The sequence below is a fragment of the Colletes gigas genome, unplaced genomic scaffold (genome assembly GCF_013123115.1).
Source record: "Colletes gigas isolate AHSC1104 unplaced genomic scaffold, ASM1312311v1 Colletes_gigas_Sc00039, whole genome shotgun sequence".
In the NCBI taxonomy this organism is placed as follows: domain Eukaryota; kingdom Metazoa; phylum Arthropoda; class Insecta; order Hymenoptera; family Colletidae; genus Colletes; species Colletes gigas.
In genome coordinates this window covers 224,096-247,748 of record NW_025106668.1, presented here as the reverse complement: position 1 = coordinate 247,748, position 23,653 = coordinate 224,096, and the positions used below count along the sequence as shown (strand labels likewise).

Genomic DNA, 23,653 nt, shown 5'->3' with positions numbered 1-23,653 from the left:
ATACAGAAAAAATATTGTATTTTTTTATACACTGAAGACATATATAAAAAACTGCATATTCAGTTGTATTTACCGAAAACATGTTTCTAACCAAAATTATGCTTGTAATGTTTTCTACCATTTAGCAATGCTTTCAGATCAAAAACTGAAAACCAAAATAGAATATTTACATACTGTATGTTCCACTATGCTTTCACATTCGCTACGAGATCAGGATAAAATACTAAACAATATAATAACTGTAACAAAATATGCATTACAAGAACAGCTACTAACTTATGAACCAAATGCTATCATTATATGTACGCTTAAACTTCTTTTATATTACAACGAAAATTTATCCCATACTGAACACATATGCGAATGGAAACGTCGAAAAAAACGGCGGCTTGCAAAAGAGTGTTATGATAGTTTATTACAAATATACATTCCTGAAAAATCAAAGGAAATTCTCGAAGCAGTACTCAATATGATTTATAAGGACAAGCTTTGGGAGTTTGAAACCTTTTGTTTCGAAATTATGTGCAGTCTAGTGGAATACGGTGTTAGCGGAGCATTAATGATCCATACGATATGGGACAAAATTGAAGCCCCGAATATGAATATAGAAGACTCAAGAAGAATTATAAGAATATTATACGAATTGTTGGATGTTTATACCTGGCCAGATACTCATGATACCGTAGTAGTAATAAGAAGAGTTCTGAACCTTTTTTACATCAGCGTAACTACTACACAATCTAATATCAATTCTATGCCGTACGCAATGCTCAAGAAGGGTTTGGAAGTTTGCATTATAAATATGGTCAAACATATATGCAACGACCATCTTCTTATCATAGTGCAGTACATGTGTTCGTGGGCTATAGAAAAAGGAATGACGGATGAGGTTATTTTAGAATTTGGTAGTACGCTTGAATATACAGCTTATATGCACGAAGTGACTCTATATGAAAAAACCTTAACGCCAAAGATATTTCCACTATTGATGGAAATGATAGGATCGAAAAGTAAAATAACAAGTTTACTGGGTAATAGAGTTATACAATATTTACTCGACAGACAAGAAAATAAACTGAACTTTGACACGCCTAAAATATTCTTTGAGAATACCCAGTTCGATCTTACGATAGGTGAATGCCTCAACGAGGATAAATTGTTTTGCAAACTTCATCGGGAGATCTTGCACGATAATCTTTTAAAGAGCATTATAAATCATTGCTCGTCGCGTATGAATTTGGAAACAACATATTGTACAATTTGTTTGATCGCGATAGAAGTCCCATGCGGATTTACAGCAGCAGCTCTAGTTTGTCTTATAATGAATCTGCAAGATTTGACTTTAAAACAACAGAGAAATATTCACGGAGTATCTTACCACATGCACGCTACAGTAATAGCGATTATGTCTCTTTTATGTTGGATTCATAAAGCCAGAGTATTTTACGAATACGTAAATAAAATTATGTTGGAAAGGGCGCAATGGGCGCCACACTTGAATCCACCAATACAATCCCAATATAATTTTGCGGCGCATCATATCCTTTGGGATAAACCAGATTTATTTTTCGTAGATTGGGAAGCTCGTTACGGCTTATGGAAATGTTTTCGTTTACGTGAAAATGAGGATGATTCGCAGGATATATAAATATGTATATGTATATTGAATACTACACTATGTAACTTCGTAATCAGTAACAAATAAATTTAATATCATTAAATAACATTAAAATTCCATATAATATTAGATTGCTATTATATTTAATATTAATGGATTTATTTTAATAATCGAATATAAATATAAAGTATGGTTGTAAACAATGATGCCAGATTGAGCACCGGGTGCACTACTCACACTATGCCTGATCACGCGTACGCGAGCTCGTGGAGTTTCGGAGAGTCGACAAAGGCAAACTGACGCATGCCCTCTTTCTCGATTCTCCGAAGCTGCCCGAAGTAATTTCGGACCACCTCGTGGGAGTCGAGAGAGGAAGGCTCATTTGCCCATTTAACCATTACTGCTGGCTACTGCCAACCTCTCGCAGCCTCTGCTGGCCTCTGCTAACCTCTGTCAACATGTGCGGGCTTCTGCCTGCCTCTGCTGGCCCCTGCTGACCACTGCTGACCTTTGTTATCAACTTCTGACATGATATATATGTATTAAAACATTGTATAATGTAAGTCTTTGGCAATAAATGATATAATTTAACAGAATTCTATGTGTTCTCATCATTTTTACCTTTCTTTTCCTCTCCAAATCATTGCCTTAGTTTTAAGAGACCGTTTTTCCGGTTAAAATTGGATTCCCAAACTGTGAACCAGCTGGAAAGTCCTGAAACAACTGGAAAGTCCTGAAACAACTGGGAAGTCCTGAAACAACTGGGAAGTCCTGGAATTTCTTGGAAACGCCGAAAATTTTTGGAAACCCTGAATTTTTAGCAAAGTTCTGAGTTTCAGGACTTCCGAGGTGTTTCAGGACTTCCTAGTGGGTTCAGGGAAACCAAGGAGTTTCAGGGAGTCTTATAACTAAGGTAATGATTTGGAGAGGAAAAGAAAAGTAAAAAATGATGAGAACACATAGAATTCTTTGTAATTATATCATTTATTGCCATAGATTTACATTATACAATGTTTTAATACATATATATCATGTCAGAAGTTGTTAACAAAGGCCAGCAGTGGCCAGCAGCGGTTAGCAGAGGACAGCAGAGGCAGGCAGAAGTCAGTAGTAATCGTTATACGCTGTCAGAAATATAATCGGTGGTCAGCAGAGGCTGTGAGAGGCTGGCAGTAGCCAGCAGTAATGGTTACACGTTGCCAGATGTATCAGAAGTGATATCTGAAATGATATACATATGTACGCTCATACATAGGAATAATAAAAAAGAATTTATTTTTGTTCAATAATTCAAATATGATCGGGGGGTCTTAAAACGTGTATTTCCGTAAGAAAAGTTTCACAAAACTGTTTTTCATTATAGTACTTTACTTATGTGCGCCTACATTGGTCGGAAAGTAAAATATACCTGGGCAGTCGAGACTTGGAATCGTATGCCATTGACGTGAGGTCGAATTTCAGTTGTCCAAGAGCGAGAAGGCAAATGTGAGCCTTCGAGAAAGAGGGCATGCGTCAGTTTGTCTTTGTCGACTCTCCGAAACTCCACGAGCTCACGTAACACCCGGTGTATAGTAGCGCACCCGGTGCTCAATCTGGCATCACTGACCTCTGATTGTAAATGATAATAATTTCATTTATTAGTAGTACTAATTTTTCCTTTATTTCTTCAAGATTTACTTTTAATTTATAAATTAAAAATACGATTTTATGTATTTGCATAATTATAAAAATTAAATTCTGAAATCAGAATAAACAAATACCGACATCGACAAGATGGCTGTATTTCAATATTTACCATATAGTGCATTTCATAATTCTACAGATTAAATAAAGAACAATAATTATCAATAGTATTAAAGTATTCGTTTGAATGGTATCTTTTTACGCACAGTGATATTTTATGTAAGAAAATGTTAGTACAAACAAAATCTGTTCGCAACTGAAAGGCGCGACAATTTATCTCGAATAATTCATATGTTCGTCCATCTTACACCGCTCTAAACACTTTTTGATTCGTGAAATATTTGTTTTGTAAACTATAAATCATAATTTAGAGTTTGACATGAACTGTTTAGAAACGAACGATACGTTCCTTTGTAGTTCCCCAAAACTCAAAGGGAAAGTGGTGACAATGAAATTAAATTGAACTATTTAAACGCAATTCGAATTATAACTAAATAAAATCGTATTGTTTACATAACAATTGAACTACAGTGTCCGCTGGATTGTTTTCGTTAGATCTTAAATTGCATTTTAATAAAGGTTAATTTTTTAAATAAATTAAACGTTTACCATTCCTTCGTTACTAGTATTATCTTTTTATAGCGACGATCAATCATTTTTGAAAATTAAAAAAATTGTATAAATTACTTATTACTGCGCAATTGTTAATAACTAATTTAGTATACATGAAATGCAATAAGTTAACAATTTGTACATAATACACAAGTATTAATTTTTTTTTGTTGGTCGCTTGTTTTTTATTGATTTAAAAATTTCTTTCTACAGATACAATGTCCGGAGAACAGTTTTCACTAGTTTGGAATAGTTTTCCAAGGAACTTATCATCTGGATTATATACATTATTGACCGATGAACAGTTAGTCGACGTAACGTTAGCTGCAGAAGGTCAAATATTACGTGCACATAAATTAATATTGTCAGTTTGTAGTACATACTTTAGAGAACTCTTCAAGGTATATTTAAATTTATTTATTATAAATTTATCAGCGTTGTCGTTATGGCATTAAAATTCTTGCAATAATATAGGGAAATTCTTGTAAACATCCGATTGTGATTTTAAAAGATGTCAACTATCGTGATTTGTCGGCAATGCTTCATTTTATGTATCAAGGAGAAGTTAATATTAAACAGGAAGATATAGCAAGTTTTCTAAAAGTAGCAGAAACTTTGCAAATAAAGGGTTTGACTACAGAAACCGAAGAGGTATGCCAATTAAAATCTGACATTTCGATTGTAGAATGAAACGATCTATTTTTTATATTGCAGAAGCTTGAGGAATCATTGACAAAAAATGTACAATTGGATCAGCTATTTAGTTCAAAAAAGAGTAATATTAATTCTGTCGTATCGGATTTAAATGTTTCTGCTTTTGAAAATCCAGAGCAATTAATAGAAAAGGGTCAACAATCTGAGAAACAAGACGTTTCGTCGAAGGAAGAGCTGCACGATAAGGAATTAATAGAAAACAACACAATCGTCGACAATGTGTGCTGTAATCAAGATTCTACCTCTGATTTGGTTCACAACATACAAGATACGCAAGCGGTACAGGACAATAGTTGTAGAAGTATAGAAACGCAAAGTAACGAAGAGGAACCATTAGACTGTACAGCTGACATTGGTCATTCGGAAACACCTAAACAAGAACCACTGGATTACACGCTCGATGTTGATTTAGAAACAGGATATAAAACATATTTGCCTAACGAATCAGTTTATAAACCCGAAGAAAACCTGCAAAGAAAAGGTATTAATTGCGTATCCTCTATCTGTATAAAAATTAAACAGAATTATGTAATTAGTAGGCTAATAACTACAAAGATGTCATTTGGAGGCAAAAAGTACTATGTTTGTTGAGCGAGTGTATACTTCATAACGAGACGATTAAAATTAGCCAAGTGGTTGTACAGATACTGGCAGCTTTATTGGCATGTAAAAGATTTGACACACTCAACTACTATCATCGATGGATGTACACGATATTAAAACCAGATTGTAACACGTTTGGTCGTAAAAAGTCTTTTCAGCATATATGCATATTATATGTATAGAGAACAAATTAATTGTTCGATGAATTCAATTACAAGTTTGCATGCTTACATTATTGGGTGTTTCAAATCTAAATTTCATAATCGTACGCAATTGCACAGTTATATTTCATAGTTATACAATAGTAAATGTTTAATAAAATAAACAGTATTGCATTTTACAGATTTTATACGAGATATGCAATTAATTCCCTACAATCAGAATATACAAACTCAATCATTTGGTACGTATTTCAATCTTTCCTTTTTCATTTGAATTTGTCTTCCGCGTTTGCTAGTTTCATTTTTGTTTTTAAGTGTTTAGGGACGAGTTTCTTTTTTTTTCTTCTGGTCTATTTATTATCGACAGTAACTATAATTATAAAAAGAAACTAAACGTCCACATATGTGGCCAAGAGCGTGAAAAGGTTAAAATAATTCTATAAAAAAAATGTATGTAAATTTATGAAAAGAATAAATATGATAACAGTCCATATTTATCAGTTTTGTAATCAGACTAATTTATTATTTATTTTTACTGTTAATCATGTTGCATGTATATACGATATACGAAAAAAGCATTAGTTTTCGTATTCGTTGGTATTTATTTATTTATTTCTGTTTATTAGGTTTGAGCAATTTGACTGGTCTTCAGAGTGAATTTACATACGAGACTGGTTGTCATGGTAAAGGTCGACGTACTATTAAAGGTATCTCTAATAATACTCTACCGTTGGAAACAACTTTGCGAGTTGTGTCAGAGTTGGGACCGACATTGCGAATGGAGAGGGGCAAAGTTATTCGAATGTATTCGTGTCCATGGTGTCTTCGTCATTTCACGCGTAAGGAGAATCTCAAACTTCATGTTCGTTATATTCACGGCCCGCTTGAAAGTCTGACGTGTAAGCTTTGTGGTAATAAATATAAAAATAGTAACAGTTTACGTGTACATTCGTATCTCTATCATAACGCTAAACGGGATAAACACAGCAAGCCGCTTGTAGATGGCGACGTATGAAATTAAGAAAACGAAAGGAAAGAAAATTTACACCAACGTTCACGACACATATGTTTTTGTTGCTTTATATCGGAAATGTAGTGATACGTACAGCGTATGTATAGTATATGCTATACGTATTGGCACAATTTTATTTATAGACAACGAAGGTTCTAACTCTCGCGCGTTATTAGCAAACGGAATTCATGAAATTATTTAACGGTCGTGATCTACCTAATCCCTCCGCCTGATTCGATTGTTAGGTAATTTGAGAGCTCTATAATTTAGAGGAACGCATTATTCTCTTAATTAACTAGGGAGTTTACTTTGCAAGCGTTAGGAACTACGAACAATAACATATTTTATATAAAACAGGTTACTTTTTAAAAGAAATCGATTGTACATATACATATGTATATTGATATACCATTTTGTAAATATACAATTTTTAATAAAATAAACTGACTGAGATCGTCCGGTATTTGTGTTTCTTTCCTTTAAATTATTCGAGCATCGTGTGCAAATACTGTGTTCAAGTGCCACCGACGAAGACTAGCATTTGTCATAAATACATACTTAAATGTACTTGATATTGCGCGATGTAACAATGTCGTACACTCGTTTACGAGATGCGTCCAGAGATTTATCGTACACGAGAATTTAATAGAGAATTATAAAATGGTAAACTTCTCGTACCACTTTTGGATATGTTTTATTTATTCATTCCTGGACTTCTGCTTTTGGCGCGTTACACTTATTCTCATGTATTCAAAATTATAAAACCTCTCAATTAAGATCTGACCACGAATCTGGTCACTTTTGTTTCAGGCACCGGATGCTTCCTCGTCACGACGAACAATTGTAGAAACGATTCCATCGAAACTGGTACAATTCACTCGCGAGGTGTTGCCACATGTTACATCCTTTTATAGAATACTCCATTTTGCTGCTTTTAACTACTCAGTAGAATACATATTGAAATATTAAAATCACAACGATCCCGTACCGCAACGTAACGCTCAAACAAACACTGTTACATTGATACGCGTACAGAGGCTGTGTTATTATCAGTTCGTTCGTTTTTTCTATCTACGAACTGTTACGAGGGGTGAAGGAAACTGGCTACAAAGATGAGATCACGAGAACTTTCCTGGGGCGTCGACATGAATCTTCTCATATTGAAACAGTAGGTCTGTTGAAATATATCTGCGTTTTATTCGTTCGTTCTTTTTGGTATTGCAATATACAGGGTGCTCGGCCAACCCTGGGAAAAATTTTAATGGGAGATTCTAGTGGCCAAAATAAGACGAAAATCAAGAATACTAATTTGTCGATGGAGCCTTTGTTAAAAAATTATTAACGTTCATAGTTCCGTCAGTGCTGAATTTTTTTCTCGAAAATGCGCAAAATTTCAAACATTCTCGAATTTTTTTCTAGAAAATGCGTAGGATTTTGGAAGTATGTGTAATGACCATAAATGATTGTAACTGACCCTCACAACCGAAAATAATTTTTCCAGAACGATTTGAAATTTTTTTTTCGTCAAAAAATTAGGGCACCTAACTAGATTTTTAGTAAGGAATTTTTTTCTCGAAAATGTGTAGGATTTTGGAAGTATGTGTAATTACCATAAATGATTGTAACTGACTCTCCCAACCGAAAATAATTTTTTCAGAACGATTTGAAATTTTTTAATTTAATTGTTAATCACTTTTAAACGAAGCCTCAGTCAAGAAATTGATATTCTTGATTTCCGCCTTATTTCGGTCTCCAGAATCCCCCATTAAAATTTTTCCCAGGGTTGACCGAACACCCTGTACAAGTATTGGAAATTCTTTTCTCATGGATTTATCATTCGTGTAGTTTTACGCGATATTGCAATGGGAAATAACAATAGTCCCGACTCTCGCAATAATCTAGATAAGAATAAAGCGAACTAATAACATTGGCCAGCAGCGTAGCGAGCGATAAAGCTTTTTAGCCGAGTTAACGAATTTCCCTCCTGCGATTTCCCTTTCGCGATTCGGTCAACCTAGACCAAAGGCCGCGTGAAATCCGGCGATTATCTCCGGCGGCTGCCTATAATTAAACCGCGATTGGCTTCAGTAAACCTCGTCGCCGATAAATTGCCCCGACGTCGATTCTTCGGCGAATCTGACGGATCCCTGGGAATTCGCCAAGATGGACGAGGGGGGGGGGAGAGGTAGGCAACGAGAGGAAGGCAGTGCCTCCGATGTGACTTTGTATCGTCGAACTAACGTCTGGCTGGTCTTTTGCAAGGGGTCAAAGTGTCAGGTCTTGGAACGTAATCGTCCACACGCCGAGTCAGTAGTACCGCGGATTCTCGAACCACGCGACGGCGATTTCTATAATTGCCAGTTGGTCGATCGACGTACGTTTGGTGGAAAACGCTTCCGGTTTTCATACCACGAACGAGGGATACTCGCAGAGGGCCGCGGGAGCCGACGTTTGAAGACCATGACCGCGATCGCGTCCAATCTCATGGGCATCCTCGGATTCTCGCTTCTGTTACACCTCAGCGTTAGCCTGGCGCTGTTGGTCTTCGTGGTGCCGGTCTTCCTTCTCGTTTATCCGGGTAAATATCCTCGAGGGATGCCCCTCGGGCAGCCGGAGGTTCGACGACGCTGGTAGCCAATCGAAGCGCTCGCGTGTTTCAAACTGTATTGCGCGTTACGAAACCTGAAATTTCGCGATAACTGGAACGAAACAGAATTTCGCCGACGGTCCACGGTTATGCAAATGATCGTTTCGATCGTGGAATTGTAGTTTTGCTTCTGATATTGGCACAGGAGCGACGTTTAGTTTTTTCCCCCCAATTCCGAAAATGAACGAAAAAGAGGCAATGAAAATTTAAGCAAATGCAAGTGGTTTTTTTTTGTAACAAGCACGAAAAGGATTTTTATTTTAATATAGAAATGCGCAGTATATTTTGGGACACTGATAGATCATTTCAATGTTGCATATTATTGGGTTGCACTTCGTTCCATTTTCTGAGCTTGGTGACCAAGACTGGATAACACTTTTATACGAACAATACATGGTATTATTTTTTCGACATGGAATATAATTCAAATTATAATATTTATCGAATAAGTAACGGATCGCGTGTCGGTTGTCTTCTCTTCGTAATAAAATTAATTTATATTAATCGTTATACAGGGTGTTCGGCCACCCTTGGGAAAAATTTTAATGGGGCATTCCAGAGGCCAAAATAAGACGAAAATCAAAAATACCAATTTCTTGACTGAGGCTTCGTTAAAAAGTTATTAACAATTAAATACAAATATTTCAAATCGTTCTGGAAAAATTATTTTCGATTCCAGGGGTCAATTACAATCATTTTTGGTGAATAGACATACCCCCGAATTCCGGCGCATTTTCGAGAAAAAAAATCGTGTATGTGCAGCAATTTTTCGACAAAAAAAATTTTTCAAATCGTTCTGAAAAAATTATTTTCGGTTGCGGCGGTCTTTTACAATCATTTTTAGTCATTACACATATCCCCGAAATCCTAGCCACTTTCGAGAAAAAAATTCCTTACCGAAAATCTAGGTGCCTAAATTCGACAAAAAAAAAATTTCAAATCATACTAAAAAAAATATATTTAGTTACGGGGGTTAATTACAATTATTCTTGGTGAAAGACATACCCCCAAAATCCTGCGCATTTTCGAGAAAAAAATTCTGTTCTGGTAGAACTTTGAACGTTAATAACTTTTTAACAAAGCCTCCATCAACAAATTGGTATTCTTGATTTTCGTCTTATTTTGGCCTCTAGAATCCCCCATTAAAATTTTTCCCAGGTTTGGCCGAACATCCTGTGTGTGTTTGCGTCTGGGACAGATACCGCTTAACGAAACGCTTCGGTATAATTGTAAACATAAATAATGAGATAGCGGGGGAAGACTTTGTGTCTCCGTTAAAATTCGTAATGAAGCGATAAGTATTTCGCGTGTATGCGTGCAATGTACACTGAGTTAAAAAAGTTTCCATACACCCGCCGACTGGAATCTCTTAATTTTATTACTGTTACAATATGCTTATAAATATCTTTTTTTGCAATAAGTTACGATCTATAGGGTTGTTAGAACAATTAACGCCCAAACTATTGATATATTATTTTTAATTTTTAATATCGAAAATAAAAGATTAAATCGTACAGAATTGAGGAAGACGAAAAAGTTTCCATACATTATAATTATTACTCATCAATTTTATGTATATTCAGTTACCATAAAAGGCGAGAATAAGAATGTGAAAAAATAGTGATATGGAACCATCTTAATTAACTAAAAATATTTTTAAAAAACGGATGATGTAATCTGAGAAATATCCATAAAAATGTTTACGAATATATTTTAACATAATATTGCGCACGTTATGTCATAAAATCAAGTTTAAAGTCAATAGATTTTCCCGCTCTTTTGCGGCCGCGAACGTAATTGTCTTAAATGGGTTCTCTGTTAATGTTATGGCATTTTAAGAAGACTATTATTATACTATTCGTTGTTTTAACGTATTCAAGTGTCGACGTGGTCGAGAAAGGGTTGGATACGTTTCGTGAAATGGAAATATCCGAACGTCGTCGTCGTGGAGGAGAACAACATACGAACGATTTTGGATCAATTTCGGAATCACGTAGGTGCAAATGATAAATGGCTTGTATTAACGAACTTAGTGTCGTGATACTTTGTAACTCGTGAACTTGTCACAAATTTAGGGCATTTATACTTTGATGATTCAAGGCCGTTCGATCGCGGAAGGTATTCGAAGCCATTTAATGCATTTGACTTCGACCAGGAGATTCCTGCGGGCAGGCTTGTCCACAAGATGGGGTCTCTACGTGTGGAGGGATCTCGATTATTTCTCGGTGGAGAACCACCTGTTAAATTCACCGTGCTCTTTCAGAGGTCGACCTATCACAGAGTTAAACATACAGGTCAGTTATCGATAACTTTCGATCCCATTTCGCACATGCTAAATAGAGGATAACATAAAATTTAATGGGGAAAATAAGGCACAAAAAGATTCCTCTGCTCGAAATAAGACGAGAATCAAGAATGACAAGTTTCTATTGGTAGTTTCGTTTTCGAGATAAATATGAACATTTTTAACAGTTGTAACTCGCATTATATAGGAATATTATTATAAGGAATAATAAATGTAACCTCAACGAACGTAATAAATTGAATGTGTGATGCCTGAATGGCGACTGATAGATCACGCACGTCAAAGTGTTAACGTTTATAACTGTGAAAAAGTCGATCAAAAAATGAGCACTCTAGGAGTTCGTCTTATTAGGCTGGAAACAGACGAGCGACTTTTGTCGTCGTGATATCACAGCGATTCTATGTTCTTCCTTGTGTTGCAATTGAAAACACATTGAGTGGCTGTGATGTCGCTCGTCTGTTTCCAGCCTTAGTAGTATTTACAAAAGAATATTTCCCCCTCCACTACAATTTATATACAAAGCTACGGTTAATCGTTCGTCGAATAATCTGAATTAATTTTGCTTGAAATCGAACGATAGCCAGAAAAGTAAGTACGTGGTTGTTAGCAACAGATTCCTGCGTTTCAGGACTACGTCAGCGACATCACGTCGAAATTCTTTCCACCGGGGCAACCACCGTGGCAGGTGCACGTGATAAATTGTTTTCTACGCGGAGAAGAGAGCCAAGTCTGTTTGGTAAGGGTGCATCATCTACTTTTACGACAAGAGCATTTAGGGCTGGCCGACTTCCTTCCGTTGAAGTACGCCACCGAAGGTTGGACGTGCCAAGAACCAGAGTCGCCATTCACTAACCTCTACGCCGAGCCGTCTGCCCTTCCGAAGCTCTATCAGAAGCTCACGGAGAACTTCAGCAATTACTGGAACGAGTTTCTCTACAACAACGATCCAACCGAACGACCAGAGATCCTGAAAAAACAGATCGATATATTTCAGTGCGTAAAAATCGGTGTGATCGTTCTGGTCTCCTCGGTGAAGGAACTGACAAGGTATGAAACAATGTTTTTGAATATATTCGATCGATATTCCATTAGTGTATCTGTGGCGCTGCTGCTGAGGTTAGGGACTCGTGAGAATTTCGTAAAAGGCAGAAAAGGAAAGGAGGGGGCGCGCGTTTCGTTCGGGCCTGCTAGTGGACTCATCAGCAGTGATGGACATTCGTGGGAATTTTGGTCATGCGCACTGGAGCGCATGATCACTGCCGTATACACTTAACTAGAATTTAGGGCACCGTTGGATCCCAGCAAGGAACAAAATTTAAGGAAGTTACAGGGAAAGAGACAAAAACAAAAAATATCTTCTTAATCTGCGTGAGTATAGCTAGAGAAATACGTAGGGGATCTTCGATAAGTTAATTTTTGTGTGATTGGCGAGCATTTGAAGTAGAAAGTTCAATTTTGTACAAAACATATCATGATACCATGTGTCCACGAGAAGAAGGCACAGCGTGTTTACATCCCCACTCTTGCTGCAGTCCGCTGATTGGCTGTCACCGATCATCGTCACCGTTTTCGACCAATGCCTGTGAGTCAGCGGACTGCAACTGTACATCCATGGCAGAAAGCTAACGCATGCGCAAAAAGGAGTCCCACGAGGGAAAATTCTAGTGCGCATGTCTAAAATTTCCACGAATGTTTCACAATCATGTGGTCACTCAATTCGTTAAGCTTTATATGTATATTAAAATCAACACATTTTTACATTCACGAGGTATTCGTAGTACAAATCCACTCCTTTTGGGGCCATTCCTTGTACAAACAAATTTAAATAAATTTAAGTAGTATACGTTTGAAAAATTATTTGTAATTAAATCGTACGTCAAGGGGTCAATTAAATTAGTCGCTATTCGCTTGGAGATCAATTTATGATTTAAGGTGAAATTGTTGTAATTGAATATCTCGGAGTTTCTTTATCTTCAGACTAATGTTTCTTCTTTACTACATTTTACCGAAGACGACTCGATCTATATAGGATCGAAACGTTTAAAATATACTTATACAGGGTGTTCGGCCACCCCTGGGAAAAATTTTAATGGGAGATTCTAGAGGCCGAAATAAAACGAAAATCAAGAATAGCAATTTGTTGATCGAGGCTTCGTTAAAAAGTTATTAACGTTTGAATTTCCGCCTGTAGATAGGCAACCTGCATACAGCTGCGCACGCGCGATAGTGGTTCTCACTCAGCATGAGAAACTCTACTTAGTGACGTATCGATAGCCTTTTTTTTTCGATGTCTCGCGAGAATCGTCAATCGTTTAATCCCCCTAACGAGATGTACAGGTTTACGTGCACTTTTCAGGAATCACCGAGAGGACGTTAGTCGTTTGCGGCTGATAGTACAAAATGCCGAAGAAAAATCACTTTTTACATATTTTATTCTATTTGAAATGTTTCTTTTTAACGAATTTAAGTTTTTAACTCCTTTAAGATTTAATGTACCAAGTGTGTCGAAACGGGTGCTGTTTGAAATAGCGAAATTGAAACCGAGACTATTGATTTATTTCATACAGGCACAAGGATGATCTTTTGTCCATTGATTATAGTATTACACGAGCATTAATATTATTTCTTAATATAAAATATTCAATTTCTAAAAATAATAGATGTTACATAACAATTCACAATTTATTTTAGTGAAACGATTCGTTGAAAATGTTAATCCAGTTAGCTGAAAGTAGACAGAAAATGCTACGAAAGAAATGATCAGAATACCAAAAATAACCAAAATTATTTTTTCACAAGACTACATATTCGTATACATATAGTCATAATCCGAAACGTTCGATTCAACATTTACAGTTAAATCATTTTTTACGCTAAAAATAAAGAAATAAATATTACCGTGATTTTCGTAATCCTAGCATTACAATTCTGTAATTCCCAAACAAGTAATTTCAGGACCAAGAAGGTTAAACGTTATTTAAAATGGCGCTCGTCTCGCGATACTTTGTACAGAGTAACTAAAATTTTACACAAACATCAAAACACTGAAGCCTTTCCGTCACAAAATCGCTCACGATATCTATGCACTGGTTCGTTAATTCTAGACAGTACCGAAAAGGTGAGCGATCTAGGATCTACAATATCTTCCCGATCCTCCAACGAGAAGCCTTCAAAAGAAACTTTGGGCTCGTCGTCTGTTTTCGCGGTCTTTTGATGTCCATGAACCCTATGGACGTGTTCTACGGCGGCGTTCTCTGGTTATGGTACCTGACAGTGACGTTGACCTTGAAAACGCCGATACTGATGCTACGGGAAATGCGGGCCCTGAGGTCGCGTCACAAGCACTATTATCCGGATACGTTCACGTCCATGCTGTGGTATTATCTTCCGCTGGTGCTGCAGGCCAGCCTGGAAGCGTTCACCATCACCTGGACGGGGATAAAAGCGCCTAAAGTAATCCTGGAGGAGCTGTTCCTGAAGCATCCGCAGTCGAATCGTTTGCAGACCACGTCGCCATGCGGACGAAAGGTGGTCGCGTGGTCGGAGGAGGTCGAGCTCGAGGTACTTCGGAAGATATCGAACATGACCGGGGCGACCGAGGCGGAGATTTTGTTGACGGCCACGGTGGACGCTCTCAAGGAGTACTTCCGGCATTCCGGTGTCCGGATACCAGACAGCGTGCTCGCCACTGGCAAGTTCACCAAACAAAGAGCGATATTTGTACCGAACCACGAAGCTAGAGGTATCATCTGCCTGGCGCTACCCACAAGGACGCCATTGTTCGAAGACGATCTGGTCGAAATGTTGCAGGTTCGTCTAATTAAGATCGACGCTGATCGTTGCTAAACACAGACGCGGCTCGATTCGATCGCTGGTGATCGGGGTGGTCCTTGTCCGTCGACTTTCGATTACTTTCTGACGCGCCCTTTCTCCTCTAGATCGTGACACCTCTTTTTTCCAGACCTAACCCAGACCTTTTAAGGCGGAGGGGAAATCTTGCATAAGACACCCCGGGCCTGACCCGGGGTAGTGTCGGATTCTTACCGACTAAAACCCCTCCGCCGCACTGTCCCCGGGGCGGCATTGTTTACCACATTACTTCGCTCCCGGGGCAGTGGCCGCCCGGTGTTGCGCGGCGGCAGCGAAAACCCCCCTCCCCGGAGAGGCCACCCAGCTGGTGACCTCTACGGGGTTTCCTCCTATGGCGGCTGAGCCGCCAAAAAACCCCATCTGTCCCGAGGGACATCGTCATCAGAAGGGGAGGGCACCATCCCCCCCCCCGTACCACCACCATCCCAAAAGTTGCGGGTGCATGCGTTCCCGCAACTACGTATACCCCTGAAGGGCCCGCTGTAGACCTAACCCAGACCTTGTTAACGCGGAGGAAATCTTCAAAAAGACACCCTGACTTTGGGATGCCAGGATAGTGTGGGATTCTTACCCACTAAAACCTCCGCGGTGGCCTTCCTTGGACGTATAGAGGAGAGCTCTGGGAACTGTCGATCCATCCAGTGCCCCCTCACGCCAATGCTCTTGCCCATCTCGGGATCTACCCATTCTTCTCTCTAACAGGTGTCGCACAGACCACTCGTGCTTCGCCCCCTTCCCTGATCGCTTATGTGCAACAGCTACCCAAGTCCCCATAACTTGGGCAGCCCGCGATCCGCGATGATCGCCATCATCGATGAGGCCCAATGCCGCGTCATCGAAGATGGGGATGAAGGCGCTCTCGCTCACCCAACGCAAGTGAGCAGGATGCTCAGGGGTCGGGAGGCGCCACCGGCCTGTTCCTCCCTCTCCATCTGCCACTTCCAACTCTTCCTCTGCGATGAGGATCTCCTCTACTCTCTCTTTCTCTTTCCGCGGCCTCCTTCTGTTGCATCACTGCTTCACAGAAAACAGACACCGCCTCCCACGCGCCTTGGCTCTCCAACATGCGTCCAATCAGGTGCTCTAACGTCAGGTTGTCACCAACCACCCTAGTCAGGACTCGACGCTCTCCAGCCCACGCCGGACAGGCTACTAGAGTATGTTGCGCCGAGTCCTGTAGGACCTCGCAATGATGGCACCTTGTAGTTGCCTCTTTCCCAATACGCCACAGGTATTCCCCGAAACATCCGTGTCCCGTGAATACCTGGGTCTTGCGGTACGTAAGCCGCCCACCAGCTCTGTCCAGCCACGCCTTAAAATGCGGAAGGACTGCACCGACAGCTCTCTGCTCGACCCCGGCAGCAATCAGCCGACGAAACCAGCTCTCTCTGAGACACTGCCGGGCCCGGACAGACCTAACCCAGACCTAACCCAAACCTAACCCAGACCTAACCCAAACCTAACCCAGACCTAACCCACCTCTTTGGGGAGAGGCAGGAGGGGTGTGTGGGATTCCCCGCGCCCATGGAATAACGGGAGGAACGGAATTTGGGAGGATACCGGGAATCGCTCGAAGCATACTTCCGGTATCCTCCCCGAGATCGTGACGCCTGGTGAACAAAAAGTTCCGTGGAAAATTTCGGCGAGATCAGGCAACAGGAACACGTGACGCGTTTAAATTAGAGTTTCTCTTATTAGCGAATCGAACAAAGGACCCCGCACAGATCTTATGGAAAATGGCCCCCGGTTAAATTAGCTTATTAAGTTCGTTATGTCTTGATGAAAAGTTCCAATGGGCCCAAGCTCGTAAATTGAACAGTGTCCGAGATACGGGGGATCAAAGGTCAATAATAGCGTGCCTTATTCTAGACTACCACGTTCGAGCATATTTGAGTGTAAGAAGCACTGTTGTACACTGTACATTTATTTGGCTCCTTAAAACTCAATAGCAGTACTGTGGGCCCTTAAATATTACCCCTAGACCCTCCTGACCCTCTGACTCAAAATAGAAAAAATAAAAAACGCCAAAAGGGTAAAAAATGGTTCTCTTTTTCAATGTACAAACATGAAGCACCGTCGACATTAGCATTACCCAGTGTGCACAAAAGTTCAGCTAATTTAACCGGGGGCCATTTTCCATAAGATCTGTGGAAATCATCCTTTGCATCATTATCGTTTCATAACGAGATTAGCGTATTTGCACGTTTGCTCGGCAATGTATATATTTCCAGGTAATTCAGACGAATATACGAGAGGCGAGATCGAAGCAACGCGCGATATACGCCATCACAGCAACGGAAGCGTCCTCCGGATTAATTTCTTCTTGCTTACCCTCCCTTCTGCTCAAAGTGGCGCTAAAACAGCTTACTAGAAGGTACTCTTTGTCCTTGACTCACGTAGACGGAGATCTAATCGTCGAAGGTGTCGACGCGGTGATGTATTGGAGACCACCACAAGGGAACTGTAGTAAATATTAACGTATAAGTATTAATTAGAGATTAAACGATCAACGTCAGATAGTTTTAGAAAGTGGATCGGTCCTTCTTGTGGTCGCAGCGACAAGCTGAGCGATCTAAGGGGGCATTTTTAAAACAAAGAATTATTGCACAGGTTGGTTCGTGCAACTTGCGCGGCTCTAAAATTTTTTAATAGAAAAGTTACACGACTCGAGGGGTATGTTACGTGGTGCATTAATTTTTTCAATAGGCGTAGGTATTTTTGAGATCTGAAGGACGACTTTGTTTTTTTTAAATAGAATACTATAACTGTTTTTTTATCAAAATATAGAAGAGTATCGAATTCTGAGTAAAAAAGTATTGATCTTTGTTAGTCCTAAACCTAACAGTTAATGAATAATTTCAACAGCTCTGAATACGAATAAGTATTATTTTAGCCTCCCTACCTTGAGAGTCTGAATAGGCCGAAAGATAATCTTTGATATAAACAAAAATGGGTAACAAACGTTTCTTCCTGTTAATGCAATGCTCAACGAAGCTTAAGAACCGTAGGGATGTGTTTTCAGTGTTCTTGAATCTGAATTAACGGTCGTGCTTTGTCGTTTTCCAGACATGTCGATCACTCTGCACAGGTACGGGACCGGCGTACGTTTGGGAGTTATGGGCGACGCGTTGATCGGTCCCGAGCATTCTGTGATTACGAGGACCTTTCCCAAAAGCGTGGAGAATCTTGCCAAAGTGGTTGGCGTGCCCAGAACGTCGAGTCGAAATTCGACTCCGAGTCCGATCAGCCCGAGCACGTCGCCGGGATACTAAAAGCGTACGGCACACTGCGTGAAATTTCAGTTTCGATAAAAAATTTTAGCCCGAGTCGTGGTTAAATGCGGCGTCGTACGACATTCGCGGTGCCCGGTAAATGCTCAAGATACGGATGAAAAGGTTGCACGTAGATCCACGACTGTACGAGAGCAGCGATCGTGCTAAATAATTAAGAAAATTTTGAATTATTTGTGCTAAATAATTCAAAAAATGAAGTACGAGGTGTGGCTATTGAACGACCGGGACCGACGCTGTAAAACATTTTATTTCGACTTTCATGCTGTTGGAATTCGGGTGGTCGAATAATGCTCGAAAAAAAAATTTTTCAAAACGTTCTAAAAAAATTATTTTCGGTTGCAAGGGTCAATTACAATCATTTCTGGTCACTACATATACCCCCGAAATCCTACGTATTCTCGAGAAAAAAATTCCTTACCGAAAATCTAATTAGGAGGCCCAAATTTTTCAACGAAAAAAAAAAATTTCAAATCGTTCTAAAAAAATTATTTTCGGTTGCGGGGATCAATTACAATCATTTTTGGTGAATAGACATAACCCCGAAATCCTACCCACTTTCTAGAAAAAAATTCGAGGTGTGAAATTTTTCAACCGGAAAAAGAAAATTGCAAATCGTCCTGGAAAAATTATTTTCGTTTGCGGGGATTAATTAGAATCAATTTTCATTAATACACATACCTCCGAAATCTTATCCACTTTCGAGAGAAAAATTCGAGAAGGTGTGCAATTTTTCGAACGAAAAAAAAAATTTCAAATCATACTAAAAAAATTATATTTAGTTACGGGGGTTAATTACAATTATTCTTGGTGAATAGACATACCACCGAAATCCTGCGCATTTTCGAGAAAAAAAATCGGGTACGTGCAGCAATATTTCGACAAAAAAAAAATTTTCTAATCGTTTTGAAAAAATTATTTTCGGTTACGCGACTCAATTACAATCATTTTTGGTGAACAGACATACCTACGAAATCTTAGCCACTTTCGAGAAAAAAAATCGGGTACGTGCAGCAATATTTCGGCGAAAAAAAATTTTTCAAATCGTTCTGAAAAAATTATTTTCGGTTGCGGAGGTCAATTACAATCATTTTTGGTGAATAGACATACCCCCGAATTCCGGCGCATTTTCGAGAAAAAAAATCGGGTACGTGCAGCAATTTTTCGACAAAAAAAATTTTTCAAATCGTTCTGAAAAAATTATTTTCATTTGCGGGGGTCTTTTACAATCATTTTTAGTCATTACACATATCCCCGAAATCCTAGCCACTTTCGAGAAAAAAATTCCTTACCGAAAATCTAGGTGCCTAAATTCGACGAAAAAAAAAATTTCAAATCATACTAAAAAAAATATATTTAGTTACGGGGGTTAATTACAATTATTCTTGGTGAATAGACATACCCCCGAAATCCTGCGCATTTTCGAGAAAAAAATTCTGTTCTGGTAGAACTTTGAACGTTAATAACTTTTTAACAAAGCCTCCATCAACAAATTGCTATTCTTGATTTTCGTCTTATTTTGGCCTCTAGAATCCCCCATTAAAATTTTTCCCTGGGTTGGCCGAACATCCTGTATATTGAAGGTGATAATAACAGAAATATGTATGAAATCGAAATAAAACGTTTTACAGCGTCAGTCCAGTTATTCAATAGCCACATCTCGTACTTCAACATCGAAGCAATGTTGCTTGTTTCGTGGACGTTTTGCTTCTGGAAAATTTTACGGCTCGTGTGCGTCAGGTTAAAGAAAATTACGTCGGTAATTGCGTTAACGATGGTTCGATACGCGTTATCTTATTATGATTTGCTTTTTATTTATTCTATTTTACACGTTTCTGACGTTCGTATTGGAAACTGATTAATTTCGCTTATCTCGCGTACCTGACGTTATCCGTGACAATGTGTATTATTTTTCAGGCCTCGTGTCTGGTTTCTCGCGAGGAAAGCCTCATTGTTTTCTAAGAAATTTAAGGGAACGACCGATCCGAGAAGAGGATGCATCAGACGTTGTAGCACCTTTAAACTATGTTCATATTTATATTAATTATTTCCACGATTATATACACGTTATACGTTTAGCGGAAGTACATACCTGCATTTCGTTTTCTAGGAAGAGGGGGGAAGAGAAACTTATAGGGCTTTTGTTATTTTTGTCTCCGTCCTTGTTGCGCGTTGTGCTTTAAAACATATTGGAATACATATCGTGATATATTGTATGTATATATTTATATAAATATACACGTTCGTATCTATTTATACATACACTTTAACAATCTATTTTTTGTTTGTAACAATACAGTTCAATACAAAGATTAGGAAATTAACACAGTGTTTTCTTATTTTTTTTATTGTTCGTTATATTGATTAATGTATTAGACGTTGCAAATCACAAGTATCGCAAATACGTGAGTATAATTGATTATCGTTTCATTTCTTCTAATTTCATCGAGTATACTCGTCGATATTCCAAGCTTCTTAACTCTTTGCGGCCCTCTAACTCGCACGGAAGGGAACGACACGTCGATTTCTATTTTCAATTATACATTTTAACAAAATTGTTCATTGTAAAACGTCGACATATAATAATTTTCTGTTCCTTCTGTTCCAAGTTTCCCTTTAGAAAATGATCAAACTCGACGACGCTAAAACTCCAAAGTGTAAAGCTATTTTTCTATAAAAATGGCTGGCTAACTAAATACATAATGTTCGAATCTTGATCATCGCCAATAAAAATTTTATACGAATTGATAATCAATAAAACTAACGAATAACAATTTACTCGTAATATTTTTTCGATCGAATTCAGTTTTATAATTGAAATTTTTAGTTTTATTCGATGAGTTTCATTCGTGAATAATGTATACAAAATTTTAGTCAGTTTAAAATATCTGATATCAAATTTTTATTCGTTATAAAATCAAATTTGTTTACTTTCGGGAACGGATAAACGTTTTATTCGTTATTAAAAACTTGTATCTAATGAAACGTTGGCAGAAATTTTATAATTTTACGAATATGGAATATAGAGGTGATCAAAAGGTTTATTAAGCAACTTTTTAAAATTATTTTTTTTTCGAACATGAGTTTGAACAAATAAGTTTAAGGACTATAGTTGTTTCTCAGAGTTTGTTAAATCTTGTCATTTCTACTAACAATGTTTAAAAATTCAACATCGAGTGGCAGTAGTAATTAATTAATAAGAAATAACAGGGACACGAAATTGTACCTCGTAAACTGAGGCGCTTTTCTTGATAAGTAACTTTAATTTATTTCATCACAAAAAATCATCTCTTATGTAATTTTATCATATTTACTGACTCACTTTATGTGCATAATGCGCCACATAATTCGTTCCAAAATAAATTCGACAATTGGTCGCGTCTGTTCGTGTTACGATCGCAAAGAGTTAATACAGCACCTTACGTGAACAATTTGAGAATTCCTTTCACGGAATATCGATTGAATATCAACCTGAACGATTCAACGCTAAGGAAGTTAATGTGACAATTTGATTGCCATCGTTGACTAGTTTATACTTGGAAGCATGTTATTATGTATCCTTCATATAACAAAGAAACTAATTTCACATACATATAAACATTGTTCATGTAACACAGTCGCTTATACACGTACTTTCTTTTTAATAAAATATTGTATACAGGGTGGTTCGGCCACCTCTAGCAAAAATTTTAATGAGCGATAGTAGAGGCCAAAATAAGACGAAAATCAAGAATACTAATTTGTTGATGAAAGCTTCGTTAAAAAGTTATTAACAATTAAATTCAAAAATTTCAAATCGTTCTGGAAAAATTATTTTCGGTTGCGGGGGTCAACTACAATCATTTTTGGTGAGTACACATACCTCCGAAATCCTATCTACTTTCGAGAAAAAAAATCGAGTAGGTGCTGAAATTGTTCGGCGAAAAAAAATTTTTCAAATCGTTTTAAAAAAATTATTTTCGGTTGCGGGGATCAATTACAATCATTTTTTATCATTACACATACCTCCGAAATCGTACGCACTTTCGAGAAAAAAATTCCTTACTGAAAATCCAATTAGGTGCCTAAATTTTTCAACGGAGAAAAAAAATTGCAAATCGTTGTGGAAAAATTATTTTCGGTTGCGGGGGTCAATTACAATCGGTTTTTGTCATTAGACATACCCACAAAATCCTGCCCACTTTCGAGAAAAAAAATAGAGAAGGTGTGAAATTATTCGAGAAAATTAAAAAATTGCAAATCGTTGTGGAAAAATTATTTTCGGTTGTAGGGTTCAATTACAGTCATTTTTGGTGAATAGACATACACCCGAAATCTTGCGCATTTTCGAGAAAAAAATTCAGTAAGAGCGACACTTTAAACGTTAATAACTTTTTAACGAAGCTTCCACCAACAAATTAGTATTCTTGATTTTCGTCTTATTTTGGACTCTACTATCGCTCATTAAAATTTTTGCTAGAGGTGGCCGAACACCCTGTATATGAGAGTACATTTCTTTAGTAGCATTCAATGAAGTGTACAGGGTGTTCGGCCAACCCTGGGAAACATTTTAATGGGGTATTCTAGAGGCCAAAATACGACGAAAATCAAGAATACCAATTTGTTGATGGCGGCTTCGTTAAAAAGTTATTAACGTTCAAAGTTCTACCAGAACAGAATTTTTTTCTCGAAAATGCGCAGGATTTCGGGGGTATGTCTATTCACCACGAATAATTGTAATTAACCCCCGTAACTAAATATATTTTTTTTAGTATGATTTGAAATTTTTTTTTTCGTCGAATTTAGGCACCCAGATTTTCGGTAAGGAATTTTTTTCTCGAAAGTGGCTAGGATTTCGGGGATATATGTAATCACTAAAAATGATTGTAAAAGACCCCCGCAACCGAAAATAATTTTTTCAGAACGATTTGAAAAATTTTTTTTGTCGAAAAATTGCTGCACATACACGATTTTTTTTCTCGAAAATGCGCAGGATTTCGGTGGTATGTCTATTCACCAAAAATGATTGTAATGGACCTCCGCAATCGAAAATAATTTTTTCAGAACGATTTGAAATTTTTGAACTTAATTGTTAACGTTTTAACGAAGCGTCAGTCAAGAAATTGATATTCTTGATTTTCCTCTTATTTTGGCCTATA

General features: G+C 38.0%; 3 protein-coding genes across 6 annotated transcripts; all 3 read left to right on the top strand.

Annotated features, from left to right (window-relative positions):
- The first annotated feature begins 127 nt into the window (after positions 1-127).
- LOC122402729 lies at positions 128-1,648 on the top strand. Its single transcript, XM_043405752.1, has one exon. It carries the CDS (start codon positions 128-130, stop codon positions 1,646-1,648), a length of 1,521 nt encoding a protein of 506 aa, XP_043261687.1.
- Positions 1,649-3,159: 1,511 nt separating this feature from the next.
- On the top strand, positions 3,160-6,850 carry LOC122402740 (modifier of mdg4-like). 2 transcript variants are annotated; one of them, XM_043405769.1, is made up of 6 exons: positions 3,160-3,232; positions 4,127-4,314; positions 4,388-4,564; positions 4,628-5,108; positions 5,574-5,633; positions 6,018-6,850. In XM_043405769.1, exons 2-6 carry the CDS (start codon positions 4,132-4,134, stop codon positions 6,404-6,406), a joined length of 1,290 nt encoding a protein of 429 aa, XP_043261704.1. In that variant the 5' UTR covers positions 3,160-3,232; positions 4,127-4,131; the 3' UTR covers positions 6,407-6,850. The 2 variants fall into 2 exon arrangements, with proteins under 2 accessions (XP_043261704.1, XP_043261703.1); XM_043405768.1 differs by lacking the exon at positions 3,160-3,232 and adding an exon at positions 3,649-3,880.
- Positions 6,851-8,750: 1,900 nt separating this feature from the next.
- Positions 8,751-20,649, top strand: LOC122402744. 3 transcript variants are annotated; one of them, XM_043405775.1, is made up of 8 exons: positions 8,751-8,981; positions 10,931-11,043; positions 11,126-11,344; positions 11,984-12,402; positions 14,460-15,165; positions 17,457-17,599; positions 18,292-18,501; positions 20,433-20,649. In XM_043405775.1, the coding sequence occupies exons 1-8, from the start codon at positions 8,864-8,866 to the stop codon at positions 20,557-20,559; spliced, it is 2,055 nt and encodes a 684-aa protein (XP_043261710.1). In that variant the 5' UTR covers positions 8,751-8,863; the 3' UTR covers positions 20,560-20,649. The 3 variants fall into 3 exon arrangements, with proteins under 3 accessions (XP_043261710.1, XP_043261711.1, XP_043261712.1); XM_043405776.1 differs by having other exon boundaries at positions 17,457-17,691; positions 20,433-20,570; XM_043405777.1 differs by having other exon boundaries at positions 8,849-8,981; positions 11,151-11,344.
- Positions 20,650-23,653: the final 3,004 nt, after the last annotated feature.